This window comes from Amaranthus tricolor, chromosome 4 (assembly GCF_026212465.1).
Source record: "Amaranthus tricolor cultivar Red isolate AtriRed21 chromosome 4, ASM2621246v1, whole genome shotgun sequence".
Classification (NCBI taxonomy): domain Eukaryota; kingdom Viridiplantae; phylum Streptophyta; class Magnoliopsida; order Caryophyllales; family Amaranthaceae; genus Amaranthus; species Amaranthus tricolor.
Window position 1 is genome coordinate 627,490 of NC_080050.1, and position 17,379 is coordinate 644,868.

The 17,379-nt window shown below is 28.1% G+C and overlaps 1 protein-coding gene across 1 annotated transcript; it reads right to left on the reverse strand.

Annotated features, from left to right (window-relative positions):
* Positions 1-1,291: 1,291 nt before the first annotated feature.
* Positions 1,292-7,542, reverse strand: LOC130811335 (ubiquitin-conjugating enzyme E2 4). Its single transcript, XM_057677601.1, has 6 exons — positions 7,278-7,542; positions 7,023-7,102; positions 5,807-5,921; positions 5,650-5,702; positions 5,428-5,556; positions 1,292-1,708 (listed from the first exon to the last, which is right to left on the reverse strand). Exons 1-6 carry the CDS (start codon positions 7,319-7,321, stop codon positions 1,578-1,580), a joined length of 552 nt encoding a protein of 183 aa, XP_057533584.1. The 5' UTR covers positions 7,322-7,542; the 3' UTR covers positions 1,292-1,577.
* Between the last annotated feature and the right edge of the window lie 9,837 nt (positions 7,543-17,379).

The window sequence follows — 17,379 nt, forward strand, 5'->3', positions numbered from 1 at the left end:
TCTATGGCTGAATCAATTGTGTCTAGTATTCTACTACTACCTCTGATTGGAGTTAGTTAGTCTATGATTGAAATCAGTTGTCACACTTCATTATCATCATATCCATTATATTCTGCCTATAGAAAATTATGGTCAGAGTTTGGGGAGGGACGGATGGTGGCAACTCATACCCATAAAGGAGAAGTTTTTACAACGGATCAGATCAAGTGAGGTTGAATAGTATTTTTATTTCTCTCGTTATATTATATTTCATGTAAAGAAATTCGATGTTCTTTCTATTTTGAATTAGTCCATTTTTTGTTAACAAATTAAATTTTATAAAATATTAGAAAAAGCCGCATCCAACGGTCAAAAGACGTTGATGCCACGACCCAACCAAAGCTCCTAAGCCAAGATAAGTCCCTCATCATAGTTTATGCTATTAACCAATATAATTAATTATGACATCATTTAAACTTTTTAATTTATTTACTCCCTTTGTATTGTCCTTATGATTTTGCGATACTTTATATTTTAATTTATCGTTTTTATTTTGCTACTATTTTCTTTTATGGAAATGTTTCTATTATTTTTTTAATTCTCGTTTACACATTTTTAACTCTATTGAAATCATCTTCACAATTTAAATGATTGTACTATTTTTTAACTTTTTGTGCAAAGGTTTTTTGTTGCAATATTAAAAAACGACTAAGAAAGCATCACGATAATCTATAAAATTGATATTTTTATATTAACATATTCACCTATGTCGATATCTAGATTAGATTCCTTCTGAAATTTTACACATAGAGGTAAAAAAGGAAATGAAGGATTGATGATGTTTCACTTTGTTGTGAATATTACATAAGAATAAACATAATATGAAATCTTATTTGGTTTGTCTAAAATTATAGTTTTATAAGTTCAACATTTTATAATATTTACTTTTACACAACTAAAAATATTAAAGGTTAAAAATAGTATACTAAATAACGCAAGCAAATTCATGGGAAAACAAAAGTAGAAGCACATAGAATTTAATTTGCACCAATTCAATAGCAAAATCAAAAAACAAAATGAAAAATACTCCAATGCTTCATTGACTACATTTTTACTCACATGTTATAGACCAAATATTAATCAACTCATCTTATACGAGACCGTCTCACCATAAGACAAATCCATATATTCAAATATGAAAAAAAGAGTTCAGGTCGTTCAGTTTGCCATAAATAGTGATATTCTTTCTTACAACATGTTATTGTTAATAGCAAATTCACAGAGAAGGTATAGGTCGATTTTGAAAGGAAGGTTGTAAACAAAATGAAAGTGGGTCCTAATGGATTAGAAACATAAAGAAGTGCAGAAAATACAAAGGGTAGAGTACAACTATTTACAAGGAACATTGATTAAACAGCTTAAAAGGAGCTTTTGGGGCAAATACATTTTCCCCAACAATATTTTCCCAACAGACTAAAGTGAAATGTCTTTACATTAGTCTTGGGGATTAGTTTAGTTTAACCAGATCTAGGTGATTATAATGTACAGATACATAAAGGATACGGTAAATTTAATCAGATAACGTTGAGTACATGCAACTATGGATCTGCTTCACCCACCATTGCATCATCACTAGAAGCATATTCTTCATCACTCGGTTCCTCGTCGCTACTTTTTTCTTCGGGAACAGCTCCTGCATCCTCTGGCTTTGCATACTTCTCACAGTATTCTGAAACATAAGAATCATGAAAAATTTCCCCGATTAGTGATAATAATACCGAATATTTGAGATCATAAAGTATGCGTTTTACTCCTAAGCCTTAAAAAACACCAATTTTGTACTTGTAGCAATTCTTTTGGGACAGAGAGTATTAGGAACACCGTTCCAAAAGATAATATTTAAAATACCCAAATAGATCGTGAACGCAATCGACCATGAAATTAATGAGCATTGAGTTAGAGTTAGGAGTTTGATCTACAAGAGGAAAAATAAGACCCCAACGAAGCTTTCCCGGTTTCCTCACGTCCGGCTCACCAGGGCTCAGCTTAAGTTCCTCTGAAACTCTTCTTGTAGCGCTAGAAGGCCAAGGATGGGATTTTTGGTGGATATTACCCCCTTGATGCATATTCAGCCGTATAGCCTTGTGTATTTGCCTACTGGATGAGTGGACGTACTAAGGGGTTTTCCGAGATCATTCTATGGTTTTCTTGGCATCGTTATGGTTCTTTAGGGCATGTGGTGATCTAACGAGGCTTCTCATATGTCTTATCAATTTGCCCCTGAGGTCTGCATTGCCTTAACAGTCGTGAAAATTGCCTTAAGAGCCCTGGCTCAAAATTCGCCAAAACCCTTCCCACTGACGCTAGGGTCTCCAGAGGAATATTGAGCCAAAATAAACCCCCTTAAACAAGTGACTTTCGCGCCTCGTGGAACCTATAAGGGCCTTTTCACTAGAGTTTCATATTGTATGTGGAGTAAATCTAACAAGACAAGGGATAAAAATCAAAACAGTAACAAAAAAAAGTCATGCTAGTCTTTATAGGTGTTTGTATCAGTGTCACATGATTCGCTCAAATTTTCCGAAGCATAACCCAAAACCGACCATAATTTGTTTTTGTTGATATGCGATTTGCTAGGAGATTAGCGAATCACGTGACACTGATACGAACCTTACTACTACATTTAGTTGTGAATAGAGAGTAAGTGAATTTATTTTTGGTTAGGTCAAAGACAACCAGAGAAATCAAAGGGCTCGTGTGTTCTTAGGGTAAAATGAGGATTGTGTGTTGTTATTCTTTTTTTTTTTTGTGGTTAACACGTGTAAAACTAACAGTGCAATCACGCTTTTCGTGCTAAGGAAGGAGTTACAGAGCAAGTTTCTTGCGTTACCACTTGCAGTTTAGATAGAAGACGAGATGCCTCGTACAGAACCCCTTACATTTAGGGAGTCCAACGATCCTAATCATGAATTCATGATCATCAACCCCTATATCCAAAATAAGAAGAGGGTGCTACTTTTGAGTTAAAATTGGGTTTGATCAATTTGCTACCTTTATTCCATGTGTTGAATGAACCCAAATAAGAATCTTTCGGAGTTCCATGTAATGAGTAGTAGTGTGAGTCCTAGCGGAGCAACAAAGGAGAAGGTTAAACTTATAACATTCTCTTTTTCTTTAAAAGGAAGCGGCTAAGGATTGGTTATATTATCTACCCCCAGGGTGTCGCAACATGAGTGGATATGAAGAGAAGGTTTCTTGAGAAGTACTATTCGACTTCAAAATCATCAACTTTGAAAGAAAGAAAACAGCAATATGGAGTAAAGAAGTGATGAGTCATTCTGTGGGAAAGAGTCAAGAGATTGTGTACCGATTTCCCCTATCATGGTTATTTCGATGAAGACCTCATCCAATACTTCTACAATGGTCTCAATGAAGATTTGAGAAGGGAAAATGTAGCTAGTAGAGGTTCTTTCATTAGCAAAACACTTATGCTACAAAGGCATTGATTTAACAGCTATCTCAAGCTCTAGGCAAATCAACAAAAGATCCCACCATAGGAGAACAGGTAAAGAATGTTCGAGTTCTAGTTCTATGCAGCAAAGCATGAAGATCAAGTGCGAGCTATAGCCTATAACATCAATGATGAGTGAGTTAATGGTGAAGGATAAAGCACAAAAAGTTATTTGTTCTTGTGAATGTGGGAAAGAAGAAGTGAATACCATTGGTTTTCAAGGCCAAGGAGATCTGATCCTTATTTCATCACATACAATCCAGGATGGAGATATCATCCAAACTTCCGATATGGTAATCAATCAAGAAATCAACAACATATAGAGCAGCGTAGGCCACCACAACAACCTTATCTTAGGCCCCCACATCAAGGCCAAGGACTAAGTTCAACTTCTTGCATGACCACCAAAAATATGTTGAATGCTTTGACAAGGAATATTATAAATATGCAAGGTAACATGATACCATTTCAAGAGGAGACATAATTTAGCATTAAAAACGTTGAAAAATTAATGGGTCAGATTACTGGAGTGGTGAGCGAGCTAAAATCTAGAGGTTTGGAAAAATTACCATCACAAACAGAACCTAAACCAAGAATGGTGCAAGTGCAATAACATTGAGAAGTGGAAAGGTGTTGGAGGGTAAAGAAAGAACTATTGTTTGTCACAACGAGCTTGAGTTACAACTTACTAGGCCACTCTTAAAACTAAGAATGCAATCAAATAAGCAAAAAATAACTCGTGCAACATTCAACATACCATGCCATTAGATTTTATGAGTTATAACTTAAGGGTTACAAAGGCAATGAATCTTAACATCTTTTTCATACTTCTCTAAGATAGCATATTTTCAATCAAAATACTAACAGGGAACATGAGGCCCACCAAATGAAGCAAACAGGAAGAAATCATTCACATAATACCAGAAAAGGAGATGCTTGGGAAAATCCAATAAAACTTAAGTCCAAATTAAGACAACTAATTGGCCCACATAAATTATAGGAGATGACACCCACAACATAAAACAACAATGCCAAACCCTTAAATTTGACAGAGTGGACACATAGCACTGAAAAATCATAGCATTCCTTTCCGACAAAATCATCAACAGAGAGATCACAATAAAGTTTCCTGTTTTAGCCCTACAAACCTCATCAACAGGTCTTTGAGTGACCAAAAAATGTAAAATAGCCAAGAAATTCCAACATAAAAAAGTCTTGACGAAGATAATTACACATTACAATACAAAAGCTATCTCTCAAGTTACAAACACAACTACACAAGATGCAACTACTTAGAGTCAAACAAGGTGAAACTTTCATTTCTAATTTTGAAAAAGGGGAGGTCTTGTAGGATCATATTCGAATTTTTCATTTCCTAAGCCTATAGTATGATGAGAGTATGGTACATTGCATTAGTTTGGTTCAAGCATTTTACTTTATTTGTTTCATCAATTAAGTAACCCCAAATTGTGATGGCAAGATTGGCTTCCACTTGATTATTACTTGATTCCAGTTAGTCCTTACCTTCATAATTCAGGGCGGCTACACTAGGCTCTCTTATCTTCTTATTGTCTTTTTACTTTGTTTCTCTTTTGGGATTTTTTGTGGGTTCAAGTTTTTTAATTTATTTTTCTTGAGCCTTGAGGTGCATGACTGGCTTTAGCCTAGGCTCTAGGATCATACTATTTAACTAATTCCATCATAAAGACGCTAGGAGACTTCAGACAGATAAAAATTCCCTGGTCTTTTGACATTGAAATATATTGCATGACAATATGCTGATGAATATAGTATGCGTAGCTTGACATGAACAAAGATCAGTTCCATCGAAAGCTTAAGGTATACAAAAAGATAAAAACAGCTAGAGCTTGAAAAAACAATTCAATTAGTAACAACCACGCCAACTAAGTTGCAATAAAAATTCATCACAGTAGTACCTTTAACTTTTTTCTCATATGCAGGTCGGTCACGCATCATCAGAGCAGCAGCCTCTCCATTCAGAGGGTCAGAGGGATTTGGATACAAAAGAAGCTGGGGAAGGAACACCTCAAAAACATTTACCAAATCTGGGAAACATAAACATTAGCATGTTATACAACTCCCTTATTCAGTATCAAGTTAATAGCTTTAAAATATATTGGAAATCTACGTTGCATTACCAAACATGGGACTCCAAGTTTGATTAATGACATCAAGACACACCGATCCTGACCTGGAGTTGATAGCGCAAAACAAATTAGTACAACTAATCAAACAAACAACAAAAACTTTGCAAAGCTAGCTATATGCAACTAGAGCAATATACATGTAGCTTACATCTCATCAACATTAGGATGGTATATCTTGTTAATAAAGCCTATCGACGGAGATTTGTAGGGATAAGCATCAGGAAGCTCAACCCTCATTTTCCAAACACCTCCATGATAAAGACCTAACAAAATTCAGGATATAATCCGTTATTGCATCCATCAAACAACAAAATAAAACAATGCCAAAGCCTTAATTCCAAAAGATTTGATATGTGAGTGTATCTCTTGTAGCCGTCCACAAACATTCTCTTTATAAATCAGATATATACGTGTTGTATTTTTTCCAAAACATACAGTAAAGTATTCCTAAATACATACCTCATAACCACATTCACACAAACTGATGAGCCCAATTCAAGAAAAAGGGCTAGTGAAGAATCAGAATACCTCTCGCCCTCTCCCCATAGAGTAAAAACATGGCTGCATAGCACGGCCGCATTGTAAAGGTTTTAAAATTAAACGAACCGATATTTCTAGCGTTGTAAAGGTGTAAAAAAATCGTGTTTTGGGTTGTATCAAATCATATCTTATGGTTCTGAACGATATTTTGGCGTTACAATAACCGTATCACTTCCGTTACCGCATCATCATTCCGTTACAGCATTTTTACACTATGCCTCTTCCCTAAGAATATGAAGCAAAGTAATTTGAAACATTATTGAGTGAAGAATACTCGCTCTGTCCCATTGAAATTGTTATATTTCTTATAATGTTTGTCGATCGAGTTTGCTCCATTTCTAATTTGTAAAAGACCTAGACCCTTGAGTAAATTCCATCCACATAATCCATCCATCTTTTCATACTAACCATACATTTAACTTTTTTTCTTATCATCCCAAAACCAAACCAAACAAACCCATACTTTTGTGTGCTACACTACGCAGCAAACTCAGCAAGACAAAGAAGCATGTGTATATCTAATGACACATATGTTACTTTACAGATTCAAAGCTGAAGTGAAACATGAAAGGATCAACCCTGAAAAACCACCATTCCTAAGTCTAGCATCAATAAGACAATAAAAAAGTAACACCCAAACAACAGCTAATTTTTTAAAGGAAGTTTCCCAAATGATCCACAAAAGGTCAAAGTACCAAAACCATGTAAAACCCAGAAGAACTCATAAATAAAACCCAAACAAATTGATCAAATCCCAACCCAGAATTACCCAACAAGTGATAAATAGAATGAAATCAAAGAAAATAATCAGTAGAGAATATTACTTTCACTGGGCCCACGAAATTCCACATAGAACTCTTGCATGCCATCATTAATCATCTCCACCTTGTAATCACTCATCATCCTATTTCACAAAATCAAACAACCAAACCCATCAAACATAAATGAAAACCCAATTGAAAAAAATAAAAACTTAATATAAAAAAAATCAAAAAGGAACCAAAAAATCATATCATATCAGAAGATTAAATAAATCATAAAAATCAAACTTATAAATTGATTTAAGATAGAGATTTCACAGTTTCATCAAGTCCATCTCTCTGCGTTTGCTTGGAGAAGACATGATTGCTTGTTACAGTAAAAAATCTTATGGGTAGTCAAAAGAAAGAGATTTTTTTTTTCCTGTTGTAAGAAGCAAGAATGGGAGATTTGTAAAGAACAATGGTAAAAGATCATACAAGAAAGGGGAAAAGTAGAAGAATTAAGATGAGAAAAGGGGGCCCAATGCTTAATGTTATAAATAGAATTAGAATTGATTATTGATACTTCTATCATACTATGTCTCTCCCAATGAATTACACAAATTCTATATCCTACTCTAATTAAATATTTTTTTTTTACATTATTTATTTTCAAGTTATAAGTTGAAATGTAGACAGGTAAATTTTATTTGATTTGTATTAATGTAATTTTTAATAATATCGATTTATATAATTTTGAACAAAGCATAATTTGAGATATTTTGAATTGAAATAACGTATTGGCAGACGGTAGGTATGGAAAATCAAATGATATATTATATACGTTATAAAATACTTGAATTTTATATGATTTTTAGTTATGTAAAACTCAAGATAAATATGATCAAAATTATAAATTATGTTGCGTAATAAAAAGAAATATAGAAAATATAATAAAATGAATAAAGTATTTATTTAGAATAAGAGGGAGCATCATTTAGGATTTGATTTGTAAGGAATACGATGAGTAGTAATATTTTCGTCATTCAGCGTAATAGATGTTTAATATATTATGAAGATTTAATTGTGTGATTGATATTAAAATATATAATTACTGTATTTTGTTCCATTATACAATTGCAATATGAGGATTTGTTGCTTTTCATCATTAGAACTTATTTTATGAGTATATTACAGTAATATATAAAAAAAATATAATTAAATGAGATATTATATAAATTATCAATTTTTATAGTCAAGCATATAAATCATCAAAATACTCTTAGTTAATTTTAAATTGCAACAAAAAAATTAAAAATAGTGAAAAATTTTGGATTTTATAAGTGATGCTAATTGAGAGTTGAAATGCGTGAAAAAGAATAATAGAAGGTAGCAAAACATTTTGATAAAAGAAAACTATAGCAAAAATAAAAATAAAAATATATACTAAAAAATGTGGCAAAGTCTTAAAGGCAAAGGGAGCAATGCAATGAATTGTAGGAAAGTTGAAATGTTGTCGGTATTATGAAAATGAGGAAGAAGTTTAAATTTATAGATGAAATTAAATGAAGGTGATAAAGTCTAGTCCCAAATAAAAAAATAATGTAAAATAAATAGAAAAATTAAAATAAAATATGAGGTAAATTGAGTTTCCTCTCATCTTTAAAATTTGTCGTATTTTTTTATTTTTTCTGAATTTTTTTACTTTAATATAATTTCCTTTTATACAATTTCACTCATTTGGTCTTACTAAATTTGACTCACAAATATTTGAAAGAAAAACCAATAAAAATATACTTTCTCCGTTATGAAATATTAACTACATTATTATTATTAACATTATTTATTATTTAATATTAATTATAATTGCAGCTAATGTGTATGAAAAAATATAATCAAATGAAATGTTATTTGAATCATCTAATTACATATTCTCATAACATTAACTTTTTATAATTTTTAGTTGAATACAGTTCAATATAAATTATAAATTATTAAAATAACATATTAAATTGCGTAAAATTCAAATATAACAAATGCAATATTAAAAATTGGCAAAATTTGAAAGGAAAGAGGGAGTAATTTAGTGGGGACGTAGGAGTAGAACTTTAATTATTGCTAAAAATAAGAATGAGTTGCACTTTCAAGATTCTTTGATTTCATCTCTTGACACATCTCACTTTTGTCAGACTCTCTTTGCTATGAATAAACTACAAAAAAATTCCAACTTTGGTAGTAATTGAATGAATGCTAAATCTTATCTAAAGATTACCAATAAATTGTTGAATTAGTTTAATAATATTAAACGTACTTCCATATTCTATTCATTTTAGAGCAAGCCTCTCATTTGCCTTTGACAATTTAAGTTGCTACATAAACCTTAAATGGATTATTTTATACAACATAAACAAATAATTAATCAATCCACAACAAATTTTTAAAACAAAGTTATTAAATGCTATAATAAAATTGCTCAAAATAAAAATGACATATTTATTTTCCCTTTGCTTTTAGTTGCTTTGTGGAGTTTGATAATTTTTTAAAAATTTATCGACAATTTTAATATGTCTTTACGTCACATCCACATAATTATTTTATTTATTTAATTTTTTGCTTTATTTTTAAGTAATATACAAGCGATGGATCAACTTCAAGGTTTATGAGGTCAATTAGTCACACTAAAACTAGCAATTAAATTGGTAATTTTTTCTTACAAAATTTGTAAGTTTCTATATATATCTTTAAATTTTGACCATTTAACCACTATTATAATTTTATTATCTAATTTTGAATCCATTAAAAATTTTATAGCTACATCTATTATCGTGATCCATCAAAATTGAATTTCCTCTTAAAAATAAAAATAGCAAATAAGAAGGAACTTAGGAGAATATGTCTTCATTTTTATAGGTAGAACCGTAGAAATAATGAAATTATATAACGTTTTATACTTATATATACAAGGCAAGTAGTAAAAAAATTAGATTAATTTCCATTATTTATATTACTATTTTCGACCATCATGTATTTAATAACAATAAGCAAATAATCTATTAGCAATTTGTTTATATTTTTTCATTAATTTAATTTCAAATCAATCTCCTTCACTAATGCATCATCTACTAACCATGTGGACGTGATGATATCACCATTACAATTATAGGCTTGGTGATAGGTTGCTTTCCTTTTGCAACATTATCTCTTGATATTTTCCTTTTTGTTTTTATTTAAATGGGGAAAAACATAAATTAATTCATTTTGGCAATTTGAAGCACAAATGTTGCAACATAATAATGCATGAAACTAATTAAAGGTAACTCATGTGAGATACAAACTACACAACCATTTACTCAATAAATAAATAAATAAATAACTTCACACTTAACCAAATTTTTCTTTATTAATTCATCTCTTATTGTTATAAATTTTTACTTTATCCTCATACTATTATAATAAAATAATAAAAAATGGTATAAATAATTTTCATAGTTTTTTCTTAGTTTGTTTTAATATGTTTAATTTAACATAGATGGACTTCATTCTCAAGTTATAATTGTGATCTTTGGAAAGCATGTGAGTAAATTACTTTTAGAGAATCGAATTATATTTTAATTGAAATATATATTATTTTTCCTAGATAAGGTTTTATATTTAATTTTTGCATCTGTCACTTCCATTGGCTTACCTAATACTTCAAAAATAATTAAAAGTGGCTTATTATTTATGAGAATACTTCTTGTTTACTTTTTAAAAATATTATAAGAATCTTTAAACAGAATTATATGAAAATGTCATGTTACTTAAAGAATAGCATCAAATTTCATTAGTTATTGCTTCTACATTTTTTATAGTTTGCTTGCTATAAAGATAAAATTTTAGCAAATAAAAAAATTGAATAAAAATGGATAAAAAAATATGATTTATAGTATAATGGGATAGATATATAAATCTCATAAAAAAAATACTTTAAATATGTATATGTAATCATAAAATAATTTAAATATATCAATGAAAATTAAAGAAATAATGGAATTATGACCAAAAATAGACACATAGATCAAAAATAGACACATAATAAATTTAATAAAACTAACTAAAATTTGGAAAAAATATATATATAGCAAAACCCTTAACAGAAAGGGAGCAACTTTTTATGTGGATGATTTATTTTTTGACAAGGCACGCAAGGAAAAGCTATCATAAACACCTCTTTCTTTGTTTTTTTTTTATTTATTTATTTTTTATTATTATTTTTTTTTTTAGATCTTTTTAACCCAAGAAAAGTCAAAGGAGGTGAGTTGTTTTATATACAAAGAAAAAAGTTCAATAATAAAATTTATTTAAAAAATTATGTATGGCATGATCACTTCATTTAAACGTTTCCTTTACATAGGTATCTTGTGATTGTTTATTATAACATCTCAAGTTGAGTTACATTCTAACTTTTAACTAACAATAATCATCATGAATATTTCATTTATACAATAAAAAATATTTTCATAGAATACAATAAAAATAATTTTGTTACTTCTTTTATTTATTTTTTGCATATTTGCTTTTTTTTTTTTTTTTGCAGTTGTTATAGCACATGTTTGAGCTTTGATATATATGAATACATATCATAAAAAATAATAACAATTTTATCGCTAAAAGATTATACATTAAAAAAATCTAACAAATTCACATACCACATAAATATATTTTAACTCACACACATATATTTGAAATCTTAGACAAAAAAATAAAAAGGAAGGAAGTATTTGTATTTTACATAGGTAATTTTTTTTTACTAATTAAAAGAGAAAATGTGAAATTTTTGTCAAAATAAGAATTTAGCAAATCCATCATAAAAACCGAAAATAAATAATATAATCTTTATATACATATTATTTGTTTTATTTGAAATTTGACATTATTTTTCAATTGTTCTTAACTTGTATTTTATTTATAATTTATAAATTAAAAATATAGTCAAATGAGATCTTTTTTAATTTGTCTCAATATAAATTTAATAAGATTGATTTTTTTGATTTGATTGTAAGCTAGATATCTGTTCATGCAAGGATGAAAGGAATTAATTTTTTTTAGATGAAAAGAATAAGACTCCTGTTACAATGGTGAAAGAAATAGCCCTTAACTACTAGGATAATCTATTATTCTCAATTTCTAATATTTTTTTAATTATGCTTAATATAGACATTAGCAATTGAATAAATATATGAACAAACATACAATTTCAAATGAGACAAACACTAGAAATATGACCGATAACTAAAAATTTTAAAACAAATAATATACATTACTCTCTTACTCCGATAATATGTTTACTTTCAGTTTGCACCTTTTTCATTCAAGTGGGGATCCTTATATTGATAACATGTTGATAAAAGTATAATTTTTTAAAAAATAAAATATAAAGTTTATAAAAGAAATAACTCAAATAAGAAAGTAGATCAATATAAGAATTACGGAGGGTGTACATTACTTCAAAACCCATTAATTTTGGGCATGTTAGGTATTATTTTTGTTCTTTTGTTTTCAGTTTTCGATTAACATAAAATCGATTTTTGTTTTCATTTTTTTATGTCAAAACAAATATTATTTTAAAAAACTTATTGTCATACATACTTGAAAATTTTTAAAATTTATCAAGGTATTTAGATTTAAGATAGATCATTTTAGAAAAAAATTTATTCTTTTTATTATCACTCAAACTCGCACTCATAGAATTTAAAATTATTAAATTCAGAGTTAAATTCACTGTAAGTAATAAGTGCAGGTCAAAAAATAAGTTATACCCTTGTGGTTTTACTCAATTATTTTTACAATTATAGACTCCATAGTAAGAGAAATATGTCTAGAATATGTCCTGAGTTTGACAGGATTAGAATTTGGTCAAAGTTTAAATTAAAGAATGAGTCTAAGCTAGGGGTTTTCGGTGAAATAGATTGGGTCAGTGTTTGATAAACTAATTGATTAATACTGATTGCATTGTTGATATGAATCATCTATTTTTTAACAAGCTATTTATAACAAAGTGTTTAAAATTAGTTGCTCAAACCAATTAATAAAGTTAACTAATAAAATAAGTAACTCTATTTAGATACCAACAATTAAATATCAACCATTTGCCAAATATATCTTAATCTCAAGTCTATGAATTGTATAGTTTGAATAGATTAAATTAATTTTTATTAGTCTAACATTCACATGGTTTAACTCTTTTGATTTATGGGAGACAGCAAATTGAGGAAGCCAGAAAATGATAGGACAGGAGTCATATTGCATAAAAGGGACCCACAATGCTGAAATTGCTTCATGGTCCGGGCTCACAGGCCCGGCACAGCCCAACCCAAGACTAATTCATACATACACGACTTTCACCAAATTACGAAATTACTTTACCAACTTGCGAAATTAATCAATCAGGCATGATTTTCACTTTTCGTTCATATGCCTATTTTAGTATATTCTGTATATAAAAATTATTATATATAATATTTTACTTTTATTAATTTATTATACTCTCCTTTTGTTTTGTTAGTTTGTCTTCATTTTTATTTTTAATAAACAATTTCAAAATGTTGTCTAATAGAAACTTTTTTGTCAATGATATATAATAATTTTTTGACAAAAATGACTTAATTTTGTTGAAAACTACCAATTTCTAACTATTTTCATCTAATGATCGGTAATCCGTTAACATTAAATAATCCAAAATATTTATTATATGGTCTATACAGTTATTGATAAATATTACCCAATTTGTCTTTGTCCAAGAAACTTAATACTTCTACTCCATATATATATATATATATATATATATATATATATATATATATATATATATATATATATATATATATATATGTATATATATATAATGTTTAATTATTTTTTTACGGTATTTATTAATTAATTTTAGTTTTTCTTATTCTCAATATATAAATTAAAAATATCATCAACTGGAATTTTATTAAATTGATTTCACAGTAAATTTTATTATCAACTTTTTTTTAATTTCAAAACAAAAGCAAAGTAAGAGATGTTTAAAATTAATATAATAAATTTGTAAGTGTGTGAAATCAAATCTAACATTTAATTAGAATAAGAAAAAGATTTTTTTTAAAAAAGTATGCACTCCTATTCCATTGAGAACCGCACAAAAAAGTTTACAACTAACTTAAAATATAAGGCAAGTATAAACCTTTTTTTTTTTTTTTAGGGAAGGTAAGTATAAATTTTTTTTTTTTTTAATTGAGGTTAGTATAAACTTTTTTCAGACTGTATGAGACTGTCTCATTATGAAACAAGTCCATACAAACAATCTAAAGTTAAACTTATATAGCAGTTAACTAAATAAAAATAGATTTTTTCATTTAATTTAAGAAATTAAAAATCGGATTAGCCCCTACTAACTAAAGAATTTGTCAACTTTTTTTATTTTGAATTGGGGTAAAACTTAAAATGAAAGTAAAGTAAGGAGGAAAAAATTGTGAATGAGCCCTTCTTTTCTGAAATCCTAGACTATCAAATATCTTAAATGGGCCTGAAACCACCTTTGAACAAGAGTTATTAACAGCTCATCTCTTAAGAGATCATCTTTTTAAGAGACGTATTTTAAGCCTAACCCATTAAAAAGATTAATATTTACTTATTATATTCTTAATGCCTACTTATATTATTTTTAATACTTATTTATTGTATCATTAATGCTTACTTTTAATCTTCAATTAAAACGGTAAAGCAAGTTCGTTGGTTTTTAAGACTAATAAAGAGTAGAATATGCTCTTAAAAAGTAGGCATTTTTAAGAGAGAAAAATAGAGTAGGCATTTTTGGTGCTTTTATTGAATATATGTGCACAATGAGTATTGCGTGAAACAAACACAGGTGTACTTCACATAAACATTCTTTTTCTTCTTTGCTAAGAAAAATACATTTTTTTAAGTGGTACCTTGACCTAGTCCAAAAAAAAACTTCAGCTAAAAATTCAGAATGTAAAAATTTACGTACCTTTTCGTCAATGAAACATTACCTTTACCATCAAACAAAGCACTTTTACTTATTTATAAGGTGTACATATAATATATCGCCAAAACAAAGTTGGTACTGGGCGCGATCCCTCCGGCCCTAACTAAGTTTCGCAACTTGATATATTTATCCATTTTATTATAGTTTTAAAGTATATACAACAACAACATTTCAATATCCCAATTGTATTAAATGGCTTCCACCTACGGTGGGTTTGAAAGATCGGGTGTACACAATTTTATCCTTATTAGTGATAACAATATCTAAGAGATTATTTTTAATTGACCCTCGATAGTTAACATCATATGCTAGTTAACCTAAATAAGAAGTTTTATATATATATATATATATATATATATATATATATATATATATATATATATATATATATATATATATATATATATATATATATATATATATATATATATATATATATATATATATATATATTCTATTGCATCCCTCCAGTTTTTTTGTGTGTGTAAATCTTTTTTATAATGATTAATTATTTTTTAGATGTTCAAAATTTAGGAAAAAAATAAATTGAAGGTAAACAAATAATCTAGGCATAACAATTTGAGTAGTAAGTATGAACAACAATAACAACACAATTAATGTGTAAGTTGTTAAAACTTGTCTTTTAACAATTACATATTCAGCAAGAAGATTAGGAGCATCTTTTAGTGCTCAACTTACTTGGTGTTTGCTCCCAACCTAATTCTCACAATTGGAAAACTCAACCAAATTATATATTGACTTACATATGCCATATTATATGGTTTATTTTATGACCTACAATTAGCTCATATGACTCTAGTAGGTATCAACAATTGACTAGATTGGGTGTATCAAAATGAAGAGTTCAATAAGATAAGTAATCAATAAGAGAATTAAAAGAAGGGTTATGATATTTAGGGTACATAAAGATAAACAAATTTTATTTATTATAATAATTTTAACTTTTCAACAGAATTTAATCTAAAAATTGGATAATAATTAATATTTATAGAATTATTTTTACTTCCCAAAAAAAATAAATGTCAAAGACTCAAAGTAATAAAGTATAATAAAATTTTTATGTTATCAAAGCAAAAATTATGTTAAATTATATAAATAAAATATAAAATTCTATCTTATTAAGGGCTGTATATATTAAATTCTGTATAAGGGCTGTATATATTATTTTTCTTAAAAGAATAATAGACAAGAGAGGGAAATAATACCAACAAATGAGCTTTTAATAATCATTGAGATTTGTGAGGATTTGCTTGGGACCAATTGTAAAGTTGAAAAGATTTCTTGTCTAATAGGTTTCAACCATCCAAAATTTTAGGCCGCCTCTTGCATAATTTGTTTGATACCATTTACTATGGAGGCTACGTGAAGTTGAGTTGGTTGACAATTTGCTTTGTAATTGATTTTTGGTTGAGTAATTATTTAATAAAATTATTTGATAAATGAAATTATAAAAATTAAATCTTTTAAGACAAAATTAAAAAGCTACTAATATTAGTTTTTTCATTAGTATTTGACCTTTTACATGTTTCTTAATTAATCTAATAAACAATTAAAACCCCACAAATAATTTGTATTAAATATTTCCATAATAGCTGATTTTAATAGTTTGATTATCAGCAATACTTTCATTTGTTGAAATAAGAAACGATTTCAGCCAACAACTTCAGCTAACAGTCATTTTCGAAACAAACATTCCCTAGCTCTTTCACTTATTAGCAATGGATAATAAATAGTTTTAGGATGAGGTGATAGTTTGGTGAAGGTACTTTATCTTCCATATTTGAAGTTTTGAATTTAACTATTATCTTACGATTTTAATGTTGTAAAATATTATTTTTAATAGAGATAATTCTGAACACATGCGCCATGTCTATTATTCGATCAACAAGACTTTTAGTTGATTTATTTAGTTTATATTAATTTTAAATCCATTTAAAATTTCAAAATAAAGGGTAAATGAAAAATAGAATATTATTGTACTTGTTTAACTCGGACATGCTTCATGAACAAAGTACAATAGGACAAGTTGATTACAATGATGTGTGTGGCTAAGTTTTAACATCACTCTTTACTCTTTAGCCACCATCCTTAAAAGATAATAGGGGAGCGGAAAAAGAAATAGGATAGATGGACAAATTCATCATTTATACAAATCCTTATAAAAAAAATAATTTAAGTTAATTTAAATAAATTTATCTCGATAGTTAAAGAAGCATGATTGAAACTGATAGTTGAAAAATATTAAAACTTAATAGTATTATTTGTTTCCATTATCCTATAAAAGATTACATTTCCTTCTTGAAAATTATATTAAACACCAATGTGAAAAATAATATCCAAAAATGCTAACATCATGTATAACAATCATACTTATATTCGTTAAGATCA

Coding starts and splice junctions, on each gene's coding strand:
- LOC130811335 (XM_057677601.1), bottom strand. CDS start 7,321: ATGTCTTCTCCAAGCAAACGCAGAGAGATGGACTTGATGAAACT. Junction 7,103..7,277: donor GAGATGGACTTGATGAAACT/GTGAAATCTCTA, acceptor TTTGTGAAATAG/GATGATGAGTGATTACAAGG. Junction 5,557..5,649: donor AACTTGGAGTCCCATGTTTG/GTAATGCAACGT, acceptor TATGTTTCCCAG/ATTTGGTAAATGTTTTTGAG.